This window comes from Camelus bactrianus, chromosome 3 (genome assembly GCF_048773025.1).
Source record: "Camelus bactrianus isolate YW-2024 breed Bactrian camel chromosome 3, ASM4877302v1, whole genome shotgun sequence".
NCBI lineage: Eukaryota > Metazoa > Chordata > Mammalia > Artiodactyla > Camelidae > Camelus > Camelus bactrianus.
In genome coordinates this window covers 2194610-2222033 of record NC_133541.1, presented here as the reverse complement: position 1 = coordinate 2222033, position 27424 = coordinate 2194610, and the positions used below count along the sequence as shown (strand labels likewise).

General features: G+C 54.8%; 1 protein-coding gene across 8 annotated transcripts; it reads left to right on the top strand.

The window, feature by feature from the left end:
• The first annotated feature begins 45 nt into the window (after positions 1–45).
• BRD9 (bromodomain containing 9) lies at positions 46–26744 on the top strand. 8 transcript variants are annotated; one of them, XM_074355604.1, is made up of 16 exons: positions 46–206; positions 782–996; positions 1293–1425; positions 2835–2895; positions 3289–3433; positions 6411–6521; positions 7169–7281; positions 8486–8618; positions 10163–10238; positions 10888–10983; positions 11582–11714; positions 13264–13375; positions 14895–14933; positions 22746–22845; positions 24779–24946; positions 25980–26744. In XM_074355604.1, exons 1-16 carry the CDS (start codon positions 155–157, stop codon positions 26078–26080), a joined length of 1788 nt encoding a protein of 595 aa, XP_074211705.1. In that variant the 5' UTR covers positions 46–154; the 3' UTR covers positions 26081–26744. The 8 variants fall into 8 exon arrangements, with proteins under 8 accessions (XP_074211705.1, XP_074211701.1, XP_074211703.1 ...); XM_074355600.1 differs by having other exon boundaries at positions 24779–25059; XM_074355602.1 differs by having other exon boundaries at positions 7166–7281.
• The last annotated feature ends 680 nt before the right edge of the window (positions 26745–27424 follow it).

Below are 27424 nucleotides of genomic sequence, written 5' to 3'. Positions count from 1 at the left end.
TTGACCCGGAAGCGCTGGCGCCGGCGGGCGGAGCCATTTCCGGCCGCGGCGTCCGCTTCCGGTGCGTCCCAGGGAGCTCCGCGGGCGAGGCGGGCGGCCAGCCGGGGCCGCGGGGGCTCCGGCCAGGCTCGCTGCTGCCCTGGGCGCCGCCACCATGGGCAAAAAGCACAAGAAGCACAAGACCGAATGGCGCTCGTCGTACGAGGGTGAGGCGTGAGGCCGCGGGCGCGCTTTGTGACGCCGGGCGGGCGTTCGCGGCGGCGGGGCTCCCGGGCTCGCGGGCGGGGGTCCCGGGGACGCGGCTCCCGAGCGCCCGGCCGCTCCACTCCCCGCGGCGTCCTGGAGAAGCGCGCTGAGCGTCTCGTGTTCCGAGGTCTCCCGCCGTTTCCCCGCCTGTGCCCTGGTCCTGCCGCGCCCGGCCCCCTGTCAGGGACGCCGCACGGGGGCGGCTGCAGGGCAGGAGCCGGGGGACAGGAGAGCGGTCTGGCGCGCGCTCCCTGACAGAGACGGAGGGCCTCCCTCCTGGCTCCCCGAGGATAACAGCCTGAGGAGAGGGAAGGGAAGGGGAAGGAGCGCCCTGCCACTGCCTTTCGCCGGGCATCTTCCCCGATGGTTCTGGCGTTCGCCTGCGGTCCACCTTAGTTCATCCAGTCCCCCCTCTTCCTGGGCCTTGGTGTTCTTCCTGTGACTCCCACCTTGGACCGGCCATGCCCCCGGCTGGGCAGTACGTGTCTTGAAGCACCGTAAGCACACAGGGTGAAGGCACCACCTCTGCCTACAGATTACGCAGACAAGCCCCTGGAGAAGCCCCTGAAGCTGGTCCTCAAAGTCGGAGGAAGCGAAGTGACGGAACTCTCGGGGTCAGGCCACGACTCCAGTTACTACGATGACAGGTCGGACCATGAGCGGGAGAGACACAGAGAGAAGAAGAAGAAGAAGAAGAAGAAGTCTGAGAAGGAGAAGCACCTTGACGACGAAGAAAGGAGGAAGCGAAAGGTGAAGGAGGGCGCCCAGAAGGCCTGGGGGCAGGCGGCGCAGGTGCTTCCCCGCCTTGGGAAAGGGGCGCTCTGTCTGTAGCCAAGCGCGCACCCCACAGAGTCAGTCGCTTCAGTTCTGGCTGTTGGTGAAGCGGCGGTCGCCTGAGCCCTGTGGGGGGCGGGGGTTGCTTGTCAGGGCGGGACCCTGGAGTAAGAGGAGTCTGGAAGAGGGCTTTCTCTCTTGGCTCCCCTGAGAAACAGGAGATGTGTTTAAAGCTGCTTGGTTGCTCTCACTGCCTTGACCCTGCCTGACAGGAGGAGAAGAAGCGGAAACGGGAGAAGGAGCACTGTGACACGGAGGGGGAGGCGGATGATTTCGGTCCCGGGAGGAAGGTGGAGGTGGAACCGCCCCCCGATCGGCCAGTCCGCGCCTGCCGGACGCAGCCAGGCAAGTGCTGGTGTCTCCAGATCCTGGAGCTTTAAGCTGGTCGCTGTGATGCAGTAGTCGGCTTCCTCTCCTTCGACAGAAGGAGGAGGGTCTTCTCTTCTGGGGCCTCACACAGAGCAGCTGAACCTCAGGCTCTTTAAACTTCTAGAGCTGGCCTTGGCTCACCCCTGTCCTGCCTTTTCTTTTTTTGAGTCCCTGAGCTAAGAAGAAGTTCATCGTAACAGGGGGAGGTTAGTGCTGAGGTCAGTTATTTAGGCCATTGAAACGTGCAGCTGCACTGCCCCCAGCAGAGGAAGGCTTCCGGAACGCTCAGGACCCTGTGACCTGTGTTTGGTCACTTCCCTCAGTGCTCTTGGGTGGTCAGGAGGGCCTGGGTCGGAGGCAGGTTTGCTTTCCAGGCATTTCTTTTCTTTGATTTGCTGGGGGAGGTGGGAGGTATTGCAGTCATGGAGTGTTGTTTCCTGATGCCACCCCACCCCTATGTGGAGTCATTCCCGTGATGAACTGGTGGCGCTCAGGCCCGTGGGAGCAGAGGTCAGGCACAGAGCAGCGCACCTGCAGAGTTACTGCAGTGACAGGTAATTACGCGCTCAGTCTGGTTACCTGCCTGTTTGAGGCCCTACGACTCGCGTTTCCCCAGTGTTCCGGAAAAGCCAGTGATCTCATGATGCTTTCTTGGACCTATCCTGGTCACTCTCAGGGGGTCACTCTTGTGGGCCTGCTAGTCTGCACTCATGTTGCCCTTTAGCCCTGGAATGAGCTGTTTCTCCAAGGAGCCCTGGCTCCTTCCCGACGAAACCGAGATCTGGGTGCTGGGTGTGGACCCCAGTGGACGGAGCCAAGAAAGACCACACATGCATACTCTTGTAGAAGGAAGCCCATACTGACCTCTTGGTTTACATCTCCCAAAACCATGTTTTCACACTGTGGGTCCAGGGGCGGAGTTCACAGTAGGAGTCTCCACAGGAGCTCCTCTGTGGGGTGTACTTTATTCCCATTTTACAGATGAACAATGGCCTGACCAGAAGTTTAGAACTCTCAAGTGAAGTGGTATCGGTGCATCCAGGGTCAACTTCTATGTCCACAGCCTTTGCTTGCTCCTCCTCACCTGGTCTGGACTGTGCCAAGAGGGAGAGGGGCCGGGGACAAGCTGATGAGTGTAGCTCCCTGTGGTGGTTCTGAGGAATGTTGGCAGCCTGAGGGGTTTGGGGGACCAGTGCTGGGGGTGCAGCCGAGCTTTGTGGGGACCAAGGCCGCGTCTGCTTGTCTTCATACCCAACTCTCATTTGAACCTAAAAAAGTGTGAAACAGGAAGTAGGTAAATAAGTACCATGAATTGGAAGCCACTTTCTAGTGAAGTGATAATGAAGTCCTTTAATCCAGTTTTTTTCTGCTTTTTAAACTATCAGCTGAAAACGAGAGCACGCCTATTCAGCAGCTGCTCGAGCATTTCCTGCGCCAGCTCCAGAGGTAAAGAGCTTGTGCAGGGACGTTTGGGCTGTCTTCTCTCTGCGGCGGGCTGGCCCCCCATCACTTCACCTCTCCTGGGGATGTCCAGGCCGCTGGGGTGCACGTACTGTTGGGAGCAAAGCTGGGGGACCCAAGCACCCCTCCGTGCTCCATCTGCCGTGAGTCAGCACGGGGGTATCAGAGACGCCCTGATGTAGCTGTCACGGCTGGAGCCAAGGATGGTAGTTTTGGAATTTTTAGTGTATCCAAAAACAATTTTAAGGAACGTAAATTCCATTTGTTATTTTTAAGAAACAACCTTAAAATTTGGTCAGTTGTATCAAATGTTTTACTGTGAGAGATTTTGTTTTTTAGTGGTTTTCCAGTGTAAATAAAGATGTTTTCTGTTTTCAGGAAAGATCCTCATGGGTTTTTTGCTTTTCCTGTCACGGATGCCATAGCTCCTGGATACTCGATGATAATAAAACATCCGATGGATTTCGGCACAATGAAAGACAAAATTGTAGCTAATGAGTACAAGTCAGTCACGGAATTTAAGGTGCGTTAATTTCAGCTCCTGAAATCATCGTGAGGAAGCTCCATGTGTGTTCACGTCCAGTGGATGCTTCCTGCGTCTTCGGTCTTTTCCAGTCTCAGGTGTCTGTATGTGCTGCACCAGCACGGCGTCAAGGAGGTGGGTGGGCTGTGGCCTTCTCCGTGTTTTGGTCTGGAGCTGGCCTGGCCCGCATGTCGCTCCCTTCAGGCGCGCTGCTCTGTAAGCTGCTGTGCTGGCGCGGAGAGACGTGCTGCCCAGCAGGGGCACGTTCCGTGTGGCCTGGCTCCAGAATGGGTGTTTATAGAAACATAATTTTCCTGATGCTTAGTTTTGTCTTGTAATATCTGAGAGTTTAATTTTTTTTAGGATAACATATTTTTATATTTTCTGAGTACTATGTTCTTAACTCTTTTTTTATTAGCGGCTGTGAAAGGTATGGCTTGTTGGCTTTGAAACTCAGGGGAAAATCAAAATGAGTGCTTGACAGCACACGACAGCATCATTTAGAAAGGGCATTCGGTTTCTCTCTTTGGTTCAGTAAACTTTGCAAAAGCTTGGCTTTTCTGTTTTTACTGATTGGAGGCATTTCTGAGGGGGTTTGCTGACCTGCCGGAACAACACAACAGACTGAGGAGAGAGTGAGAGAAAAGGAAAGTTTCCATAGGCCGATCAGGCAATACCCCCACGGGCAGGCAGTTAACAGTAATCCGTGCCCTGCCATCCTCGACCTTTCGTACCTGGGAGCCCCCAGTGTGGTCACTTGCCCAGTGACAAAGCCAAGATGCGAGTAGCATCCACCTCGTTCTCAAGAGAGTTTTGCACCCATCACAGTTGGGCCCTGTAACGGGGGGGGGGGGGCTTTCTGGCATCAGTCCCAGCCCTGGAGATCCTGGCACAGCGACCCGAAAGGGGTCCAGGTAGCGCCCGCTCCATTAGTGTGGTTGGTGTCAGTGGTCATTGTCCATCCTGATGTCCAACTCACCTGTGCCAGGTGGGTGCCAAGTGACTTGGTTAGCATGATATACAGGTATTTCGTTTAATGTGCTTTTAGTGTAAGTTGCTCACTGAGAGGGAAGGTGTGTTTCTGACGGTACCAGAGTAACTATCTGTAGACATAGTTTTGAATTCTGTGGAGAAACCCCAGTGGTAGAGGGCATGCCCACCTCTCCTCCCCTGTTGCTTAGAAGAGCCAGGTGTTGGCTCTCGCTCCTGTGTACGTCTGAGCTCCTCCCAAAGAGAGGGAGGAGGCTGTTGGGAAGGAAGCGAGGGACCTGTCGCTTTACTCCTCTGACATGCATGTGTCACACTCAACACCAGGTACAGACTGTGGCACACTTACACTGGAATACTTTTTATGCAAGTAAAGACCAATCAACAGTTACGAAAATTTTTCAGAAAAAGTTTTTAAAAATTATTCTTTAATTACTAAGCCATAAAAAAGAATGAAATGCTGCCATTTGCAGCAACATGGATGGACCTAGCAATTACCATATTAAGTGAGGTCAGTCGGACAGAGAAAGGTAAGTATTATGTGACATCACTTATATGTATTTATATAATATGTAACTTTGCTGTACCTGAAATGCAGTTTTTTTTAACATTTTTTATTGATTTGTGATAATTTTACAATGTTGTGTTAAATTCCAGTGTAGAACACAATTTTTCAATTATACATGAACATATATACAGTCATTGTCACATGTTTTTCTCTGTGAGCTACCGTAAGATCTTGTATATAGTTCCCTGTGCTACACAGTATAATCTTGTTTATCTGTTCTACATTTTGAAATCCCAGTCTATCCCTTCCCACCCTGCAGTTTTTTTAAAATTGAAATATAGTTGATTTAAGTGTTGTGTTAGTTTCACATATATGGCAAAGTGATCCAATTTTTTGCATATATGTGTGTTCTTTTTCAAATTTTTATTATAGGTTATTACACAATACTGAATACAGTTCCCTGTGTTATACAGTAGGCCCTTGTTTATTTTATGTATGATAGTGTGTATCTGCCAGTCCTGAACTCCTGATTTATCCCTCCCCCTTTCCCCCCAACCATAAGTTTGCTCTCTATGTCAGCGAGTCTGTTTCTGCTTTGTAAATAGGTTGACTTGTATCACTTTTTTAGGTTCCACATGTAAGTGATACCGTATGGTATTTGTGTTTCTGTGACTTTGTTTAGTATAATGATCTCCAGGTCCATCCATGTTGCTGCAAATGGCATTATTTCATTCTTTTTTATGGCTGAGTAGTATTCCATTATATAAATACACCACAGCTTCTTCATCCAGCCTTCTGTCGATGGACATTTAGGTGCTTCCACGTCTGGGCTATTGTAAATAGTGCTGCTGTGAACACTGGGGTGCGTGTGTCTTTTCAAATTCGAGTTTTCATTTTCTCCAGATAATGTGCCCAGGAGTGGGATTGCTGGATCATAGGGTAAGTCTAGTTTTAGTTTTTTAGGGAACCTCTACTGTCCTCCACAGTGGCTGCCCAGTTTATACTCCCACCAGCAGTGTAGGAGGGTCCCTGTTCCCCACACCCTCTCCAGCATTTATCCTTTGTGGACTTTTTGTTGATGGCTATTCCGGCTGGAGTGAGGTGACACCTCATAGTGGTTTTGATTTGTGTTTCTCTAATAGCAATATTGAGCGTCTTTTCATGTGCCTGTTGGCCACCTGGATGTCTTCTTTGGGGAAATGTGTGTTTAGGTCTGTCCATTTTTGGATTGGGTTGTTTGCTTTTGGATATTGAGTTATATAAGCTGTTTGTGTATTTTGTAGATTACACCCTTGTCGGTCACGTTGTTTACAAATACAGTATTGTAAGTCAGCTGTACTTCAATTCTAAAAGGTTTATTTTTTAAATCAAAGAGCCGGATTGTTTTCCACTCCATTTCAGCCTCTTTTGATAGGATTCTCAACTCTTTGCTGTCACCTGTGTGATGTTTCAGACATGACGGGTTCTTTCCTTCTCCTTCAGGCCGATTTCAAGCTGATGTGTGACAACGCCATGACGTACAACAGACCAGACACCGTGTACTACAAGCTAGCCAAGAAAATCCTCCACGCCGGCTTTAAGATGATGAGCAAAGTAAGATGCCTTCTGACGGCCAGGGGCCTCTGCCAGGCTCCTCCTCACTTCTTTAGGCCAAAACAGAAACACAGCAAATGACACACTTCCATCCATGCGTCACTGGCCACCGCGTGGGCCCTTCCACACTAGCGTAGACCTCCCAGCCGCCCTCTCCTCCAGGCACCTCCTCTTCTGCTCCTGCACGCGGCCTGGCCACCCCGTCTCCTGTAGGGTTGGTGCAAGGCTCCAACCTGTTGGTCTGACTGGACCGCAGCCTGCCCTGCAGGTTTGCTTTGAGCGCCGCTCTCTGAATCCAGATGGCTGTCCTGGCCGTCCCAGCAGCCTCCCCGATCTCTCCCGTGAGCCGGGCTGCGTGCGTCAGGTGGCCAGGGCAGTGCTTTGCGCCTGAGCAACCTGTAGGTGAGGCGCGGCTCGTGCCCTCTGGCCTGTGCCTGCCCTGCTGGCTCTGCCCCTTGGGCTGCCCCACCGTGGAGGGCTAGCGGTTAGGCCAGGTGAGACCAGCCCCATCCCATGCCATCGTCACGGTGCTTCGGCTGGAGGGAGAGGTAAAGTCCCTGCTGCTCTGTGCTTTCTGATTCTAGGAGCGGCTGTTAGCTCTGAAGCGCAGCGTGTCGTTTATGCAGGACATGGATTTCTCTCAGCAGGCAGCTCTTCTGGGCAGCGAAGACACAGCCGTCGAGGAGCCTGTTCCCGAAGTCGTGCCTGTGCAAGTAGAAACTGCCAAGAAATCTAAGAGGCCGAGCAGAGAAGTCATCAGGTAACGGCCGGCCGCCTGGGCCCACTGCTCCGTGGGCTGTGGGCGAGGAGGTGCTCCCGTGTGTTGCCGTGGCTCATGGGTGGTTGGGCCACACGTGCAGCCTGGTGGGAGCGTGCCCTCCACAGGAGCTGGGTCCCTGTGCCAGCCCCAGGTCTCGCCAGGCAGCTGGGACATAGCTCAGACCCAGTGCCCAGAGGAGAGGGGCCCTGCTCCTTCGCCCATCTTGATCGTGAGCGAGGGACGTGGTGGGCGGGTGATGAGTGTCACTGTTAACACCGGGGTGTCAGGAGACCTGGGCCCTGAGGTTAGTTGTGCGGGGCGTTGACCTTTCCACATGCCAGTGCACCACCATCCTGCAGCCAGCACGTCACTTGTCCTGGGAAGGGTCCCCTGAGAGACATAGGCGGCAAAGGCTGGGACAGCCCCCCACCACGTGTGCGCTGTGTCCCAGGTGTGGGCACCAAGCCCATCTGTCGGCCCTGCGCAGTGCCCCCACTGACCTCACTGCTGTTCCACGTGCGTGCTGTTTAACGAGTACTCGTTGGCCCTCTGCTCCCAGGAAGTGCCCTCCATGCAGGACCTGCGCGGGGTGTCCCAGGGACACAGTCGTGCGGCGTTGGCAGCCAGCATGCATCATGGGGGGGAGGTTGCTTCTCTCGGCACGCCGCCCCAAGCTCTCTGCTCCTGCTGCTGTGAAGCCGGGACCTGCAGGAAGGCGGCCCTGCCACAGGCTCCAGGTCGCCACGGAGGCCTTGCCCCATGGCGCCTTGCAGGGACTCCGCCCACCCCTGCAGCCCTCCCTCAGGGCTAGCGCCTGGGTCCTCCTCCCACCCTGGCCCAGCCCACTGCCACCGCCTCAGGGCCTCAGCCCTGCGTGGGGTGGTTGTCACTTTTGCTGGTGGCCCCTGGAGTGACTGGAGTGATGCTGTAGTGCAGGAAGCTCCCGACGAGTCACATTTTTTCTCTTGCTCTTAAAGCGATGAAGCGGGCAGGTGCCTCTTCAGAAATGCTGACTCTGACTCAGCTTAGTGAAAGCATTCGTTTGCTGTGGGTAGAGGTTACGGGAAGGAATTTAAAGTGCGCTTGGCGCTGCCCCCAACAGCCTTCTGGTGTGACCTGGCGTGGGCATTAGGGACTGACCGGGGCTGAGGTGTTAGCTGCCTGTGCGCCTCCTGGCGACTTGGGTGGTATTCCTGCCTCACAGCTGCGTGTTTGAGCCGGAAGGAAATGCTTGCAGCCTGACCGACAGCACCGCGGAGGAGCACGTGCTGGCCTTGGTGGAGCACGCGGCCGACGAGGCCCGGGACAGGATCAACCGGCTCGTCCCCGGGGGCAAGGTAGCACCCCCGCATGGCTGTGGGCTTTCTGCCAGGACGGTGGCACAGCTGTCACCTTCTAGAGGTGACCGTCAGGTCTTGACAAGTATCCGGTCGGAGCTGAACCCGTGTTCCAGGGGTGCCCTTGTCCTCCCTGGCTCATCTTGGGATGCAGACAGCAATGGGGGACCTCAAGGGCAGGAAGGGAGTGGTGTGCCTACTGGCAGAGGTGCTGACCCCATCACTGCAGAGGCTGAGCCCCTTTCCCTATGTATCATGTCTCTGCCCCACCACGGTCACTTACGGGCCTGACCATGGTGTGACAGCCGTGAGCCTGTCCAGAGGCTGCTGGTCCTCAAAAGGAGGCCCCACCGTTCCTTGAGCGCCTGCCCTCTGACACGAGGACGTCCTAGATTGGCCCCTACAACGGAAGTAGTGTGAGTCACTGCATGTACAGTTTCAGACTTCCTCGAGGTCACGTTAACCAGGATGCGGGTGGAATTAACCCTAGTGTGTTTTATTTGACCTGATGGATCTAAAGTCTTATTTCACGTGCAATCCACAGGAGACCTTACTGGGCCTCACAGTATTTTTTCGTGCTGAGTCTGTGAAGTACACGCTGGGTTGTGCGTAAAAATTTTAAAATGGTAGTTTGGATGTGGCAGGTTGTATAAAACACATGAAGTTTAGCCGCACCTGTTTCTTTTGATTTCTGACGTGCCTGCTAGAAAGTTTGCGGCCCCCGTGTGGCTTGCGTCAGAGTTCTCTCTGTTGGGCCCTCTGCTCTGCACCCCTGTTGCCCTTCAGTCCTGGAACCAGCGTTTCTCCACGGAGCCCTGGGTCCTCGGTGGAGGGTGGCACCAGATACCGAGGCCTGGTTGCTGGGCAGGCACATGCGTGTTCACGTTCACCCACAACTGTGTTTTGCACAGTAGCCTCCACGTTGTCCAGCACCTGCTCCAGATCTGCTCTGCTTTTCTTTCAGTTTTGTAATTCTGCAGTGAGAAACCTGACATCTGTCACCCTTAATGCACTTACTCGATCAACAGTGACCAATCTCCCCCCACCCCCATGCCCTGCACACCTTGCTCAGGACCTGGTTCCCCTCCCAGGCCGCTGCTCCTACTTGGACACCTACCACCCCACACCCCACACACCGTGCCTCCCCTTCCTGGGCCCTCCTGACGGGAGCCTGTGCAGGAGGGGCTGGTCTTGTTTGGTGGCTGGTTGTTAAATGGAAGTAAGTCCCCACATGCTGTGGAGGTGGGGTGTCTGGGCCTCTTGACCAGTGTCTCGTGCCAACTTGTTCTGTCCGGGCTGTTTCTGGGGTCTCAGGAGCTCCTCTTAGAGGGGTCACGAGGAGTTTGATCGCACATGAGTGCAAGTGGGTCTTCAGTTAAAATCCAGGGAAGGTGTGAGGGGCGTCTTTTGGTCTTGTTTGTGGGAAATGAGTGACCCCGTGGCCGTTCGGGATTTACCCGAGTCAGGCCACGCTCACAGGCCTCTGCTCAGCCGCGGGAGCCTAGGGCTGCCCGGGGGCGGGACTCAGGCCTGCTTCCTCGCAGATGGGCTACCTGAGGAAGAGCGGGGACGGGAGCCTGCTGTACAGCGTTGTCAACACAGCCGAGCCGGATGCTGACGGTGGGTGCCCACGCACATCCTCCTGCCCGTCACGTCCCGTGACCTGGAGACTGTAGCCTGCCTGGGGGACCCTTTCCTGGCCCCATGCCTGTCTGGTGTCCCACCCCTGCACGCTCCCTTGGCAGGACACGGATGTGGTCAGCGGACAGGGTGGCCATGCCCGGGGTTGGGGGGGGGTTCCCCACCCGGATGAGTGGGTGTACTCGGCGTTCACGATGGGTGTGGAGGGTGCGTGCTGACCACTTTGACATTTAGCTGGAACGGATCCTGAAGTTCTCGATAGAAGAGCAGATGGGTGGTCTACGCTTGGAGAACGTGGGATGGTCCCCTGGGGGACTGAGGGGTCCCACTCAGCCCATGCAAGCAGCACCCACAGCACAGGAATGTGCTCTCGGGTGTCCGAGGTGGAGGTTCTCTGTTGCTATGACTGCACATGGGGGGCGCAGGGGTCTGCTGTGTCCTGGGACTGTGGGCTGACTGACTGCAGAGTCAAACTGCAGTGCGGTTAGGGTTTGAGGGGGCAGCCGGCTTCTGCAGGCCTGACTTCAGAGGGGCTTCCCAGGGAGCCCCCAGGCTGCCCGCCTGCCCACTGCACTGCCCTGGGCCGGGGGCTCCGAGACCACGTGCTCACGGCCCTGTCCGCTTGCAGAGGAGGAGACCCACCCAGTGGACCTGAGCTCACTGTCCAGCAAGCTGGTCCCAGGCATCACCACCCTGGGCTTCCGGGAGGAGCGGAGGAGCAGAGGTGAGTGTGCGCCACGGCCTGCCCACCAGGGTTGCCCCCACGTCCTGGCTGGGAAACTGGCCGCAGAAGTAGGTCATCAGAAGTCTCGGGACGAGAAGCCATCTCCCCAGCCCTTCGGGTGGGTGGGTTTCCTCCTGGTGCATAGAGGCCGCCCTCCGAGATGGTGGTGGAAATTTCATTTCCTCGACGAACCATCACATTTCATCCCCTTGGAGGCTTGTGACGCTGCCGGCAGCAGAGAGAGACCGGAGCGTGAGGCTCTCCCCAGAGTGGGTGGACAGCATGGGCGCCTTGGCTGCATGGGTGCTGGTGCCGGGCTCTGTCTTGTGTTGGCATGCTCGCCTGCACAGCACTTCTTCTCAGGGATGTTTGGCCATGTCTGGGGACACTTTGATTGTCACCCTGGGGTGCTCCTGGCATCTAGTGGGTCAGGCAGCGATGTTGCTCCCTCTTCTGTGCCCAGGACACTGCCCTCCGGCCCCTGAGTCCCCGCGTGTCCCCTCGGCAAGGGCAGCCCTGGGGATGTGCCTGTGGCTGGTTGTGCGCGGAGGCGTCTGTGGGTGCAACCGTGTCCTCACGTGTGCCTCCCCTCTCCCAGTCACGTTTCTGTCCAGCGCCAGCACTGCACTCTCCCTACACAACAACTCGGTGTTCGGGGACCTGAAGTCCGACGAGGCGGAGCTGCTGTACTCAGCCTACGGGGACGAGACGGGTGTGCAGTGCGCACTCAGGTGGGTCGGGGCGGACATGCAGCATGGCCGGAGCCGTTTTCCTGTGGGTGGTTCGGGCCAGTTTGTGGGTTCCAGGAAGGTGGTGGCCCAGGCTGCAGCTTGAGGAAGAGCGTGTGTGACCCGCTGGCATGTGTAGTAACAGTCGTACACAGGGTGGCCCTGGTGGCTCTGCTCAGGCTGCCAAGACAAGGCTCCACGGCCGGCCGCTCAGACCACAGTCACCATCTCCTGTCCAGGAGGCTGGAGTCTGAGACTAGGGGTCTGGGCTGGATCTCCTGGTCCTTGGCCTGAGGGCCCTGGTCTTCCCTGGGTTCCGGTGTGGCCGTCCCTCCGCGAGTCCCTGTCCCCACCTCTTTCCTGTAAAGACACCATTCTAACTTACCACCCCTAGAGGGTTTGTCTCCAAGGGTGGTCACGTCCTGAGGTACTTGGGGTCAGGGCTTCACTGGGGGAGTTTTGGGGACAGTTCAGCAACTCACCGGCTAAGGTGTCAAATTAAGATCATAGACGTAGCACTGCGTTTCTGGGGAACTCTTTTGTATTGTTTTCTGTGACAAAGTAGAAGTGAATCACTCCTGCAGAGCTGCAGTAATTTCTGTGGGGAAAGTAACAGCCTTGCTGTTCTCTTCAAGAAATGGAGTCTGTCCTTATTAGATCTGCATCCTACTCCAAAAAGAGTGCAGAACGTGACTGAGAAACACACGGGGTGCGCCGCTCGCTGACAGTGGGCGGAACCCAGGCTGGGCCCCGTGTGTGAGAAGAGGTGACAGTGGAGACCCAAGGACAGGATGGCGTCACGGTCCTCCTGCTGCTCCCTGTGAGCCTGCCACCTGCTCATGGCTCTTTAAGGGCCCCAGGGACCCCGCCCCACCCCACCGCAGTGCCTGCTCCCGCCAGCCGTGGCCCCAGGACAGCGGCCGCCCCGGGTGCTTTGTCCAGGGAGCTCCCGGCCAAGGCGCCCGGGCTGGTTTTGCTCCCGGGTGCGCTGCCGCCCTCCCTCTGTGTGGGAGCCGCTCGGAGCCTTCGCCTGGCTGCGCTGCTGGGACAGGAGGAGCCTTCCCCTGGCTGCGCGGCTGGGACAGGGCCTGTCTGCCGCGTCCTCTCTGAACGCTCTAGTTAGTTGTAGTTTGGTTTTTTGGAAGTCGGAACAGTTCTGAGAGGTGTTGGGGAGGGTCTTACTCCCTTGCCCTCCCCGTGTGGCCCCCACACTGTGTTCTCAGTCTACTTGCATTTTTAAAACCAAAACAAACAGGTGTGGAAACGCTCCTGTTGTGAGGTTAGCATGAGGTACATCTGTGTGCGAATACACTCTTCTTCACTTGGGTTTATTTTTACCAGGTTTTTCCCGAGATGTTCATAGGTTTTTTGGGTTGGGGGCCACTTTGAAAATCTGGTGAGGACTGTTGTCCACTCTCCAAAACCACTCCATCTAGGGGGGCTGTGGCTCAGGGAGAAGCTCCCCTGTGGAGGGACGTCTGGGGCATACGGCTGGGATGGCATGCGGGGCCCTGACCCCCCCCCCCCGGCCCCATCTTGTCGCGGCCCCCAGCCTGCAGGAGTTTGTGAAGGGCGCAGGGAGCTACAGCAGGAAGATGGTGGACGACCTCCTGGACCAGATCACGGGCGGAGACCACTCTCGGATGCTGTCCCAGCTGCGGCAGGTGGGCTGTGCCCGGCGCTCCCGTGGGAGGAGCGTCCAGCCTGGGTGCGGGTCTGGGCTCCTCCCTCGCTGGCTGTCATTTACCGTTTGTCTTCACTGTGAACGGTCAGATATCCTTCCAGGAAGCTGACAAGTACTGAGGCCCCTGGGGCGCACAGGGTTCCTGTCACTGTGCAGCCATGCTTCTTCCGGACGCTGTCGTTGTCCCTCGTCTTGAAGTTTCCTTTGCTGTTTCTCAGAGGACAGATTGGCTCAGGTTTTCTTCATCTGAAGAAAGTCTTTATTTTACCTTCATTTTTGAAGCTCGTCTTCCCCGGGCGTGGAGGTCCAGGTGGACGTCTTTTCCTCTGCGTACAAAGACGTCTGACTTGCATCGTTTCTGAGGACGTGTCTGCAGTTGCTTTTATCTCTCTCCCACTTGTAACGTGTCTTTTTTGGTGAAGATTGAGGATTGGCAGACTGGCCCACAAGCTAAGGATAATTTTACATTTTTTGAAGATTTAAAAAAAAGAGAAGGTGCTGCAGCTGGTGTGGGGCCGCAAAGCCCACGTGTTCGCTCTCCAGCCGTTTGGAGAAGAGGCGCGGCCGCTGCTCTGGCTGCTCCTGAGTGTTTGGCTTCCTGCCTGGCGGTGCAGTTGGTCCCTGTGTGCGTGACTGTGTGCGTCCTTGTGTCTGATCTGCTTGACGTTTGCCGAGCTTCTTAGGCCTATCAATTTGTAGTTTTCCTAAAATCTGGAAGATTTTCAGCCCTTGTTTCTTCAGATGTAGTTTCTGCCCACACCCCCCTTCCGTCTTCCTAGGTTCCAGTCTGATCACTTTTCTGAACGCGAACCACATTAGAGTCGCGTAAATGACGTCCAGTACTGACACGTGCACGTTGGCGGGAGCTTGTGTGAGGATATAGATGTTGAGATAGTGTTAGTGTTTACTTTTTCTACTTAAAAGTTGTGAAGTTTCTAACACAAGCAAAGCTCAGGGACATTATCTTGAACAAAAGATCACAGATACAGAAGCATGTGGGCTGACTGTTCTAGGTATGTTCACAGAACAGGGGTGTGTTAAGGACAGGCTCCTGCCAGGTTACAGGACAGCAGCTCAGCGCAGTGAGTGGGCTGTGGTCACAGAGTAGTGGTCAGATGCATGCCACCTTCCAGGCTAATCCTCCTCCAGGTTAAGCCACCGGGCCGGGTGATTTACCTGAATTGCCCTGGGACCAGTGAACCATGTCTGATTTTTTTCTTTTGTTTTATGCCACCCAGGGCTGTGGACCCAAGGTTGGGGTGCTCTCACTCCATCTCCTCGCCCCAGGGTGGTCTTGTGGGCCCTCAGCTCCCAGGTCTCAGGAACCAGGCCCCTGTGGGCCAAGTTAGTGACCTCACACTGTCTCACGCAGGGCTGCCGGGGTCACAGCATGACGTGATCTGACTTGACAGCTAGGAGCTGTGGCCAGGTGGGTGATGGGCTGTCCTTCTTTGTAAAATTGTTTCAGAAAACTTGTTCTTGTCTGTCTTGCTTTGCAGAGGAGAAACGTCCCGATGAAGCCTCCTGACGAAGGGAAGGTGAGTTACACGGCCAGTTAGTAAAAGCCTGGTAGTCAGGGTCTCCATAAGGATGGTTGTGTTTGGCTTTTGAGATGGGGTGCTTGAGAAGAGCTTCATGCTTTAGTTAGAAACTGGTGAAGTTGCTGACGAGATGATGTGGTGGTCCCCCGACCCCCAATTGCAATGACTGGGGGTCAGGGTGTGAAGCCACGTACCACGTGTGGGCAGAGGAGTTTAAGGTGCTTGAGGGGCGGCCCACGCGCCAGGTGGCGCACTTCATCTCTGGTGCGGGGGTCGCCCAGCTCTCCTGGCAGGCGGAGATGCCAGCCTGCGGTGCTGCCAGGCCGGTGCGTGTGCACCGTGTGCTCGGAGCGAGACTAGGCCCTGGGGCCTTGCCCAAGCCTTGGACACATGCTTCCTATCTGAGGAAACTGTCCTCTGTGGTCCAGCCTTAGTTTCCTCTCCTGCCCTGGAGTAATGTGCGCACGTGGGCACACCCATCTTTGTACATGGCCATACCTGGCTGTGCTCACGCCCCATGTTGCCAGGACACTGGGCAGGGCGTGAGGCCCAGGCTGCGGGGTCACCAGGCCTCGGTGACGGGCCCACCCTGGGCAGAGCATCAGGTGCTTATCTGGATGGGGGCCCTCTGAGCCACGGAGACCCGGGGATGGTGCTGTGGTTGTCTCCTGTGAGGTGTGCGAGGTGGCCTGGGTGCTGCCGGGGTCTCTGGGTGACGCAGCCCTGCACCGTCTGCAGAGGGCTGGGACAGGCTGCAGGTGCCTTGAGCGGGACCCACACACCCTGCCCAGCATCAGGGCCTCTGCGGGTCAGTGAGGGAGCTCCTGTCACCTTGGCCGTGCCCACCCCTCTCCTCGGCTCCACTCGGCCTTCTCCTGCATGTGGCTGCAGCCTGGTGTGGACACGACAGGCCGAGGCTGAGGCCTCTGCCTCGCTCAGCTGGCGGCGCCTGTGCCCTCACAGCATCTAGCAGCCTGTCCCGTCAGCACTCGGCTCCCAGGCCTTTCCTGCAGATGTAGTGTTCACGACGCTTTTATTTTTTTCTTTTAACACCTTTATTGTGATATGGTTCCTGTCCAGTAAACTACACATATTCCACATGTACACTTTGATGAATTTTGATAGCTGTATACACCCACAAGACCACCACCACAATCAACATAGCTAATATTTCCATCTCTCCCCAAGAGATGCAGATCTCGAACTCCCAGTTTATCCTTCCCACCGTCTTTACCCCCTGGTAACCGTAAGTTTGTTCTCTGTGTCTGTGAATCTCTTTCTGTTTTGTAGATAAATTTATTTGTGTCTTTTTTTCAGATTCCATGTATAAGTGATACCATATGGTATTTTTCTCTTTCTGACTTACTTCACTTAGAATGACCATCCCAGGTCCATCCATGTTGCTGCAAAAGACATTTCATCCTTTTTTATTGCTGAATATTATTCCATTGTATATATACCACAGCTTCTTTATCCAGTCATCTGTCGATGGACATTTAGGTTGTTTCCATGTCTTGGCTATTGTAAATAGTGCTCCTGTGAGCATTGGGATGCATGTGTCTTTTCAAATTAGAGTTCCCTCTGGATACGTACCCAGGAGTGGGATTGCTGGATCATACAGTAAGTCTACTTTTAGTTTTTTAAGGAACCTCCATACTATCCTCCATAGTGGCTGCACCAATTTACATTCCCACCAGCAGTGTAGGAGGGTTCCTTTTTCTCCACACCCTCTCCAACATTTATTGTTTGTAGACTTTTAATGATGGCCGTTCCGGCTGGTGTGAAGTGATACCTCGTTGTAGTTTTGATTTGCATTTCTCTAATAATTAGTGATATTGAATATCTTTTCATGTGCCTGTTGGCCATCTGTATGTCTTTTTTGTAGAAATATCTATTTAGGTCTTCTGCCCATTTTTTGAGTGGGTTGTTTGTTTTTTTGATATTAAGGTGTATGATTTTTTTGTATATATTGGAAATTAGTTCATTGTCAGTCACATCATTTGGAAGTATTTTCTCCCATTCTGTAAGTTGTCTTTTCATTTTGTTGATGATACTCTTAGCTGTGCAAAAGCTTGTAAGTTTAATTAGATGCCATTTGTTTATTTGTGCTTTTATTTCCATTACTGCAGGAGCTGGTTTGAAAAAAATATTGCTGTGATTTATGTCAAAGAGTGTTCTGCATATGTTTTCCTCTAAGAGTTTCATAGTATCTGGTCTTACATTTAAATCTTTAATCCATTTTGAGTTTTTTGTTTGTTTTTGTATGTGTGTGTGTGTGTGTGTGTGTGTGTTTGTATATTGTGTTAGAGAATGTCCTAGTTTAGTCCTTCACAGGTAGCTGTCCAGTTTTCCCAGCAGCGCTTTTCTCCATTGTATATTCTTGCCTCCTTAATTAGTTAACCATGAGTGCGTGGGTTTATTTCTGGACTTTTTATATCCTGTCCCACTGATCTGTGTGTCTGTTTTTGTGCTAGTACCATGCTGTTTTGATTACTGTAGCTTTGTAGTATAGTCTGAAGTCAGGCCCGTTCCTCTTTCTCAAGATTGTTTTGGCTATTTGGGGTCTCTTGTGTTACCATACAAATTTTAATATCTTTTGCCCCAGTTCTGTGAAAAGCATCATTGGCAATTTGATAGGATTGCATTGAATCTGTATATTGCCTTGGGTAGTGTGGCCATTTTAATGATACTGAGTCTTCTAGTCCAAGAACATGATATATCTTTCCATTTGTTTCTTTCATCTGCAGTTTCCTTCATCATTGTCTTACAGTTTTCAGAGTACAGGTCTTTTGCCTCCCCAGGTAGGTTTATTCCTAGGTATTTTATTCTTTGTAGTGCTTTGGTAAATGGTATTGTCTCCTTAATTTCCCTTTCTGCTATTTCATTGTTAGTGTATAGAAATCCAGCTGATTTCTGTATATTAATTTTGTATCCTGCAACTTTACCATATTCATTGATGAGGTCTAATAGTTTTCTGGTCAATTCTTTAGGGTTTTCTACGTATAGTATCATCGTCTGCAAATAGTGACAGTTTTATTTCTTTGTTTCCAATTTGGATTCCTTTTATTTATTTTTTTTCTCTGATTGCTATGGCTAGGACTTCCAAAACTATGTTGAATAAAAGTGGCGAGAGTAGGCATCCTCATCTTGTTTCTGATCTTAGAGGAAATACTTTCAGCTTTTCCCTGTTAGATAAGATGTTAGCTGTGGGTTTGTCGTATGTGGCCTTTATTATGTTGCGGTGTGTTCTGTCTATGCCCACTTTCTGGATAAATGGATGTTGAGTTTTATCAAGAGCTTTTTCTGCATCTGTTGATGATCATGTGGTTTTTATTCTTCAATTGTTAATGTGGTGTATCGCATTGATTGATTTGCAGATATTGAAAACCCCTGCATCCTTGTAATAAATCCCACTTGATCATGGTATACGATCCTTTTAATGCATTGTTGGAGTTGATTTGCTAGTATTTTGTTGAGGATTTTTGCATTTATATTCATCAGTGACATTGGCCTCTAATTTACTTTTTTTGTGATCTCTTTGTCTGGTTTTAGTATCAGGATGTTGATGGTCTCACAGAGTGAGTTCTGAAGGGTTCTTTCCTCTGCAGTTTTTTGGAGTAGTTTCATAAGGATAGGTGTTAACTCTTCTCTAAATGTTGGGTTGAAGTCACCTGTGAAGCCAAATGGTCCTGGACTTTTTGTTTGTTGGGAGTTTCTAAATTACTGATTCAGTTTCATTACTGGTAATTGGTCTGTTCATAGTTTCTATTTCTAACTGATTCAGTCTTGGCAAATTGTACCTTTCTAAGAAGTTGTCCATTTCTTCTGTGTCGTCCTTTTTGTTGGTGTATAGTTGCTCGTAGTGACCTCTTACGATCCCTTGCATTTCTGTGGTGTCAGTTGTAACTCTCCTTTTTCATTTCTGATTTTATTTTCTTAGGCCTTTTTTTCCTGATGTGTCTGACTAAAGGTTTATCAATTTTGTTTCTTTTTGAAGAACCAGCTTTTAGTTTCATTGATCTTTTCTATTTTTTTTTCAGTCTCTATTTCATTTATTTCTGCTCTTATCTTTATGATTTCTTTTCTTCTACTGACTTTGGGGTTTGTTTATTCTTCTTTCTCCAGCGGCTTTAGGTGTAAGGCTAGGTGGTTTACCTGAGCTTTTTCTTGTTTCCTGAGGTGGGCTTGTGTCACTGTAAGCTTCCCTCTGAGAACTGCTTTTGCTGCATCCCAGAGGTCTTGGATCATTGTGTTTTATTTTCATTTGTCTCAAGGTATTTTTGAGTTCCTCTTTGATTTCTTCCGTGGTCCACTGGTTGTTTGGTAGCGTATTGTTTAGCCTCCACGTGTTTGCAGTTTGGGCAGTTTTTCTTTCTTGTAATTGATTTCTAACCTCGTAGAATTGTGGTCAGAAAATATGCTTGGTATGATTTCAGTTTTGTTAAACTTGCTGAGGCTGGCTTTGTGGACCAGCATGTGGTCAATTCTGAAGAATGTTCTGTGTACACTTGAAAAGAAGGTGTATTCTGCTTTCAGATGGAATGCTATATACATTATCAGTTAAGTCCATCTGGCCAAATTGTCATTTATGGCCTCTATTTCCTTACTGATTTTCTGCCTGGCTGATCTGTCTGTTGATGTGAGTAGGGTGTTAAGGTCCCGCACTATCACTGCATTACTGCCTATTTCTCCTTTTATGTCTGTTAACAATTGCCATGTATACTGAGGTGCTCCTGTGTTGGGTGCATATATATTTACAGTTGTCACATCTTCTTGGATTGACCCCTTAAGCATTGTGTAGTGTCCTTCTTTGTCTCCTCTTGAGTTCTCTGAACATCTTTGCCATCATTCCTGTAAACTCATTCTCAGATAAATTGCCTGTCTCCTCATCGCTTATTTCTTTTTCTGGGATTTTATCTTGTACCTTGGCCTGGGAGATATTCCTCTGCTGCCTCATATTGTCTATCTTTCTATTTGTATTTTTAGGTAGGTTAGTTACATTTCTTGAGCTTGGAGAGGTGGCCCTCTGTGGGAGACAGCCTGTGCGTCCCAGCAGTGCAGTCCTCTTTTGTCATCCGAGGGCCAGGGTCCAGCTGGTCCCAGTGTAGAGTCTGGCCTGTGTTTGTGGCTTTGGGATTATTGTTTTCTTATTTCTAGTATCTTCCCCTAGTGGGTGAGGCTGGACTAGAGGCTTATGCAGGGTTCCTGGCAGGAGGAGCTGGGGCCTGCTCACTGCTGGGTGGAGCTTGGTCCTGGACCTCTGGTGGGTAGGGCCGCGTCTAGTGGCCTTTGTGGCTCAGGAGGTCTGCTGACGGGTAGGGCTGTGCTCCCACCCAGTACATTTGGCCTGAGGCTTCCCTACAGGCTGTTGGGTGGGTCTAGGTCTTGGTGCCAATGATCCAATCACGATGTCAGCCTCCAGGAAAGCTCATGGAGATGAACATTCCCAGAGTGCCTGCCACCAGCTTCTGTGTCCCCTTAAGTGAGCTGCAGCCGTCCCCCACGTCCCCAGGAGACCCTCCAGATCCAGCAGGCAGGCCTGGCCCAGGTTCCTACGAAACCACTGCCTCTGCCCTTGGACCTGGTGCCCACTAGACTCTGTGTGAGCTTCCCAAGGGAATGAAGCCTCTGTTTCCCCCAGTCCCTGGGGCTCCCGGAGCTAAGCCCCCTGGCCTTCACAACCAGACGTCCTGGGGGCTCCTCCTCCTCCCAGTGCCAGAGCCCGGGCTGGGGAGCTGACGTGGGGCTCAGAGTGCTCATGCCTGTGGGAGGGCCTCTACACTCAACTGGTTTCAGCTTGTGGGTCTCCCACCCCCAGGGATATAGGGCCCAGTTACATTGTGAACATACTTCTCTTACCATCCTGCTGTGGTTCCCTCTTTATGTTTCCATTGCAGAAGATCTTTTTTGCTAGGCTCCAGTCTTTTTTCACTTGTGGTTTGTTGTAGTCATGAGGAGAGGCAAGCTCGTGGTCCTGCCACCCAACCATGATGACCTGAGATCCCAATGTTTACGGTTCTTTTAGATTTAACTTTTTTTTTAAACATTTTTTACTGATTTGTAATGATTTTACAATGCTGTGTCAAACTCCAGTGTAGAGCATAATTTTTCTGTTATACATGAACGTACATTTATTGTCACATTCCTTTCTCTGTGAGCTACCGTAAGATCTTGTATATATTTCCCTTTGCTACACAGTATAATCTTGTTTATCTGTTCTACATTTTGAAATCCCAGTCTATCCCTTCCCACCCCGTTAGATGTAACATTTTTAACACACTCAGAAGCATAGGTTTTCAACAGCGTCTTGGGATGTAGGTCCTCACACGTGACAGGTTAGCGGAACTGGCCAAGGAATAGGTGAGCACGGCACTTCCCTGTAGGCGGCCGGGGAGCACAGCCTGAAGGGCGCCTGGGTGTGTGCGTGTCTGCGTGTGTGTGCACACACATGTGCCTGTGTGTGCATGTGTACACGTGTGTGCCTGTGTGTACACTAGCTGTTGTCTGTTGTGCTGAGGAGACCTGAATGCCCTTTTACTGACGAATAAGATGTGAGCAAACCAGTGTTTTCCAGATTGTCTTCACCAGCTCCCAATGGAGTCACGCTTCAGGGTCGTCAGGCGAGCTGTGAAGTGGTAGCCTCCGTGTCGGAGGAGCAGGGGCTTTGGCTCTGCCCTGGGTGCGTAGCTAGTAGCTGTAAGCCTCAGTCTCTGGTGAGGAAACGGTGGCGGTGGTGGGTTCTGTAGGACTTGGTGGTGACAGTCGGCCCAGGGGCCCAGCGCATCGTGGGCTCTGTGACGCGAGCTCAGCCTGTTTGCCCGTGGCCTGAGCCAGCACTGTGACAGTTCCTCTTGGGAGAACAAGAACCAAGTGAACCGAGCTAGTTCCCAGGCCGCTCAGGCCAGGACAGCCGGGTGCCCCTTGCTGTGTAGCCGAAGCCTCCGCTCCCTCCTTCGCGGTTCCTGTGACTTGCTGGGTGGCAGTGGACCCCTGTCCCCACTGTGCAGGCCGGAGAGGGCCTGTCTGACGTGGAGCCTCAGGAGAGGGCTGGAGGGCAGGCCTGTGGCCTTAAGTGTGTGTCGTGACGTGCGGGCTTGTTTGCTCTTCCGTGTCACGCGGGGAGGTCACTGTCATTCGACAAGAACTTCCCAGCAGTGACTTAGGGTTCAGCAGAAGTACGAATGTGTGTGACTTGACAGAACTGAGGGCCTCAGGGTGAGGTGGTGCCCCTCCCTTAAGGTACTGAAGACGGCCCCTCGAAGACTCACTCCGAACTTAGCAGCATGTCAACTGTAAGATCCTAACATCCTGAGAGCAGCACACCGGGGTGGGAGATCGTGTGTGTGGCGGAGAAGACGGCCGTCCTGAGCGGCGTGGAGCGGGAGTGGGTGTTGAGGAGGGCTTCCAGAGAGGAGAGGGGTATGCCGAGGGCCAGGAGCGCAGTCAGCCACAGAGTGCACCCTCTGGAGGGATGCGCACCCTCCGGACAAAAGAAGGAGGGAATGTGCTGGTTTGGAATCCGCCGCGCCTGCTGGGGGGCTCCTGAAGAAGAGCCCGGGCCCTTCAGGTCTCGTGTCCCCCCCCGGTTCCCTCAGCGCCCGTAGGTCCCCAGAGGCAGCAGCCGTTGTGGTCGATGCAGGTAGAGGCGCCCGCTGCTGAGCTGAGGCCCCGAGGGCCCTGGGCACAGGTGGGTCCTGCCCGCGCCCCAGCGTGGACACGCCGTCGCAGGCCTGTCCTACCTGTGGGTGCAGGGCTTCCTGCTCACATTACCTGCTGACTTGGGAACACCTTTTCTTCTCTCTCCTGCAGGCTGGAGACCCTCTAGGGGACGGTGGCTCCGCCCTGGACTTCATGGCCATGAAGTCGTATCCGGATGTCTCTCTGGACATCTCCGTGCTCGGCTGTCTGGGTAGGTTGTGCCGGGTGCTCTGTGCGGCCCCTGTGCTGCCTTTCTGCACAGCCGGGGGTGGGGGGTGCTGCCCGACCCTGCTTCTGGCCCCCTGTCCTCAGAACCACCCTCCCCGGTGGCTCCGGGGGACCTCAGGCCCCGTCCTCAGGGCTCATCCACTGGGCAGTGGATTGTGCGTAGGCACGGTTGTGTGTGGTCCCTGGCCGACCCCCTCGGGGGAGGTGCCTCTATGCTCCCCGTAGACCCCCTCGCCCACCACTGGCACAGCCACCCCACTCCTGGGGACCAGGGGTTTTCGTGCTGCAGCCTCCTCTCCCCAGGCCTGCTGGACACGCTGTGTGCTGCCGCAGTGGTCTCCCCGACAGCCTGTCTGGAGACATCTTTGGGGTCACATGGGATCTGGAGCTTCTGGCGTCAACTGGGGAGAAGCCGGAGATGTTGCTGAACACTCTCAGGCCCCAGGGCAGCGCCAGAGGTCACTGAGGCCGGGGTTGGAGGACCGCCCTCGGTCAGCAGGGCGTCCGTGAGACCGTTTCAGAAGGCACAGGCCATGTCCTGCCACCACCCAGCCTGACAGCCTCCGCCTGTGGGTGGGAGTGTTTGGACCTTCCGTGCTCAGTGCAGCTACTGGCCCAGTGGGGTTCCAGTCACCACCTGTCGTCTCCTATTTTCCCAGCTGACCAGGGACCACCCCAGCTTTGGTGACTCCCCGGGACTCGGCACGTAGTCACGGCCACGGCTACAATAGCGGAGAACACAGGCTGCGGGGTGGGTTGGCGGGAGTCCGCGGGTGCGCCGCCTGCCTGGCCTGCCCCGAGCCCAGACGCGGGGGGTGCCAGCGGGTGACTGGCACAGCGCACATGGGCTGCACGGCGGTTGGCCACAGCCCGCCCCTCAGTCGCGCAGGTGGGAGTCCCCTCTTGGGCCGGCTGTGCCTTCTCACCGACTCTGCCTTTTCTCTGGCTGCGTCTGAGTCTTCCTCTTGACCACTCGTCTCCGGAAGCTTGGGTCGTGCGGGCCCCGGTCTGCTCTCCTGGTTTGCTCTTCTTGGATTGTGCTGAGCTTGTCGGACCCGGAGGGCTGTGGCTTCTGTCAGATGTGGGGGTTTGGCTGTCGTCTCTTCATCCGCTGGGCCCCTGACTCTGCCCATTTGCCTCAGGCCTTTTTTTCTCTGCTTTGCTGCTTGCCCCGTGCGGTGGCCTGCAGGCCCGGGGCCTGCCTTCCACGGTGACCAGCTCAGCCCCCGGGGCCCCTGCAGACACCACTCCCGCTGGCTTTCCTGCACCTTCCCCGTCTCACCTCGTCACGTGTCCTCTGCCTTTTTGAACACGTGGCACGTGTCCCCGGTGCTGTCCCCACATCTCGTTTGCGAGGTTCCTTCCTGGGGGGGCCGCACATCCCTGCTTCTCCGCCTGTCTGGTTGTGGTTTTTCGGGGGTCAGACTCGGGGGCTACCTGTTGGGCGTGAGGTTGGTTGCACGCCTTTGGGTGCAGTGGGCCTGTCCTGACAGGCCGTTAGGCACCTGAAACGCCAGATCCGGTCCAGCTATTGTTTGAGGCGTTCTCGGGGCGGAGCAGAGCCTGTGTCCAGTGCAGGCCGCACCCTCCTGGGGGCTCTTGGACCCCCCCAACCCAGCCCCTAGGGGTCCCAGCTCGCCCAGGCGGGCCTGTGCCTGCCTGGTGTCTGCAGGGCCTCCTCTGCTCACCGCCCTGCTTCCTCCTGCTCAGGACAGGAGAGCGGCGCCTCTGTGTCCGGAGGCTTAGATGCGACGTGGTGCTGCGGCTGCCGCCCACCCCATCGTGGGCTGTGCCGCCCGGCCTCCAGGCTCTCCCCGTGCCCGGCTCCACTCGGGGTGCATGGTGACAGTGAGGCCCACGCTGTGGACCGGAAGTGCAGGCCAGGCTGGGCCCATGCCGTCGTCCCATGTTTGCAGGGAAGGTGAAGAAGGAGCTGGACCCTGATGACGGCCACCTGAACCTGGACGAGACGGCAAAGCTCCTGCAGGACCTGCACGAGGCACAGGTGGAGCGCGGGGGCTCCCGGCCGTCGTCCAACCTCAGCTCCCTGTCCAACGCCTCCGACAGGGACCAGCACCACCTGGGTGAGGGGCACCGGGAGGGTCCTGGAAAGCCGGGGCTCTTGTGGGTGCCCGGTGCAAGTCCGCAGGCAGGGCCCTGGCCCCTGGTCACAGCAGATCACCACGGCTGCCCTGAGGTGCGGGTTCGAATGGAGTCAGCCTTGCACGGGTGCGGGTCCAGGTGCTGGCGGTCTGTGGGTTGTGTCCAGGGCCGAGGCTGTGGGCCCGGTGGCCTCTCGGAGCTGGGCATCGGGAGCGTGGGTTTCTCTCTGCTGTTCCTGCTTTCCGTCCTGGAGCAGCGTGTGGACAGGCGTGCTCCTCCAGGACCCTCTCTTGGGGAGAGCTCATGACCTTTCCTGGGCTGGGGACCCCATGGTTACTGAGCGAGGGCGGGCAGCTGTTTCAGGCCCCTGCAGGGGTGTCACAGCCCTGCCAGGAATGGCGGCAGACACTTGTCCCCTGGCCCCGTGAATGAGCTTGGTGGTGTGTCCCTGAGCCGCTGTCTCAGCCCCCAGGCACAAGTGCTCAGCTACTCTCGCACACAGTAAATCTTGACGTGTTTGGGGTGAGGTGGATGATCAACTGTAGGGATTTGGCTGAAACGGTTTGAATAAGGACCAGCATCTTTGGGCCTGTTACCCTTGTGAGAGGTGGCACGCAGAGGAGCTTCCAGGTGATCCTGGGTCAGCTCCAGGGATGGGGACTGCAGGATCCTAGTGGACTCAGTGACCCTGGAGCTGCTAAGGGCTCGGACTTGTCTGCAGGGCCCCTGGCCAAGGAGCCCTCGTTCCTGCGGAAGCAGCAGCCGTGCTGTGTGGAGGCTCAAGGCAGAGTGCTTTCTGTAGGGTGGCCATGGCCACTGCTGGGGAGAGACGCCCTCTGCCCCTCCCGGGAGCAGTGAGGGGTGGCCTGGACCCTGGGAGCCGTGGCTCTGTGGCTGAGACGCTCTGCTGGCCTGGGCTCTGGCAGCTGTGGTCCTGCAGACACACGGGCCTCCTGGGCCACGAGGGCGTGTGGAGATCCTTGGGGTGAAGTGTCTGTCTTCCCACAATTGCAGGAAGCCCTTCTCGCCTCAGTGTCGGGGAGCAGCCAGAGGTGACCCACGACCCGTACGAATTTCTTCAGTCTCCAGAACCTGCGGCCTCCACGAAGAACTAGCCTTGTAGTGGTCACTGATGAGTGTTTATTTTTTAAGTTTTTATTTGCATGTACAGAGTTTTTGTCACGAGACAAAAAGTTTGGTTTTGTCCCCTTGGGCGTGCGGGAAGCAGCCCCGGGGAGGTGGTGAGTGTCCCTGAGGTCCTGTCAGCCGCGCAGGGGTGCAGTGTTCCTGCAGAGAGCTGCGGAGGTCACTCATAAAGGGTGTGAGACCAGATTCGGAAAAGCTGGTGTGGTCTGTGTCCGAGCTCCTCAGGGTCGGTGAGGTCCTCCTCTGGACGCACCGGTCCTGCCCCACGCCCTCCGTGAGCGGCCCTCAGGAAGTAGACGTGGGTGGTTCTGTCTCTGTCCCGTTGGGGGTCCTGCCTGTTCTTTGTCCTCCCATGTCCCCACATTTCTAAGGCAGGTCTCGAGGGTTATGTGGGAGGGAGGGTGGCCACCCCTCCTAGCCTGGGACAGACGGGAGGTGGGGCAGCGCCCCCTGGTGGCCTTTTAACCCGCGTGTGAGGGGAGGAGTGCATTCTGTGGGAAGACGGGCCTGTCCTGCCGGGTACGACCAAGTGTTAGGTGTCCGTAACACGCCCTTTGTTCTGGATGTGTTTACTGGATGCCTGTTTGTGTGTGCAGAATATACATACAGATCTTAATAAAAAGATTCACTGTGTGATTGCACGTGGTTATTCACAGCGTCGCTCGGTGTCCACTTGAGTGACTTGAGTAAAAACCTATCATGTAGGTTGGAGGTGCTCCTTCCTCCCGGTGTCTCCTGCCGTCTCTTGGCTTCTGGCCCAGTTCCTGGCATTGCAGTGATGTCCAGAGTGGCTCTGCCACCACCGGACTCAGAAGGCGGGGCCCCACAGTGCAGCCTTGTGGGCATGGGTCCTGGGGCCCCTTCGGAGCCCTGCTTCTCCCTGGCCCGCAGCCTGAGTTCTCCAGTCTGTGCTGGCGTGACTGGGGGTAGGGCTGTGCTGGGCTGTGAGGCCCAGACTCCCCGGGGGTGTGGGCTCCACCCTAAGGGCTACGTCAGACAGAGTGGACACGCCCCCCACCCAAGCATGGGAGAGGCTTCTGCCTCTGGACCCAAGCAAGCCGTGGGCACACCCGAGGGGTGTCGCAGCCATGAGGTGGGGCATCTTCCTAAGGACACCGGCAGGACCCCAGCCGGCACCCACACACAGACACTCTGGGGATCAGAATGGCTATCCAGGTGGCCGGGGTGGAGGGGCCTCGGGGCCACACTGGCCAGGCGTTGGCCTCAGGCCAGCCCAGCAGGCCCTCAGGTGCCTCAGCCCAGGGGACTCGACTCGCCGAGGAGGGCAGTGCCGGGAGGTGGAAACCACGCCT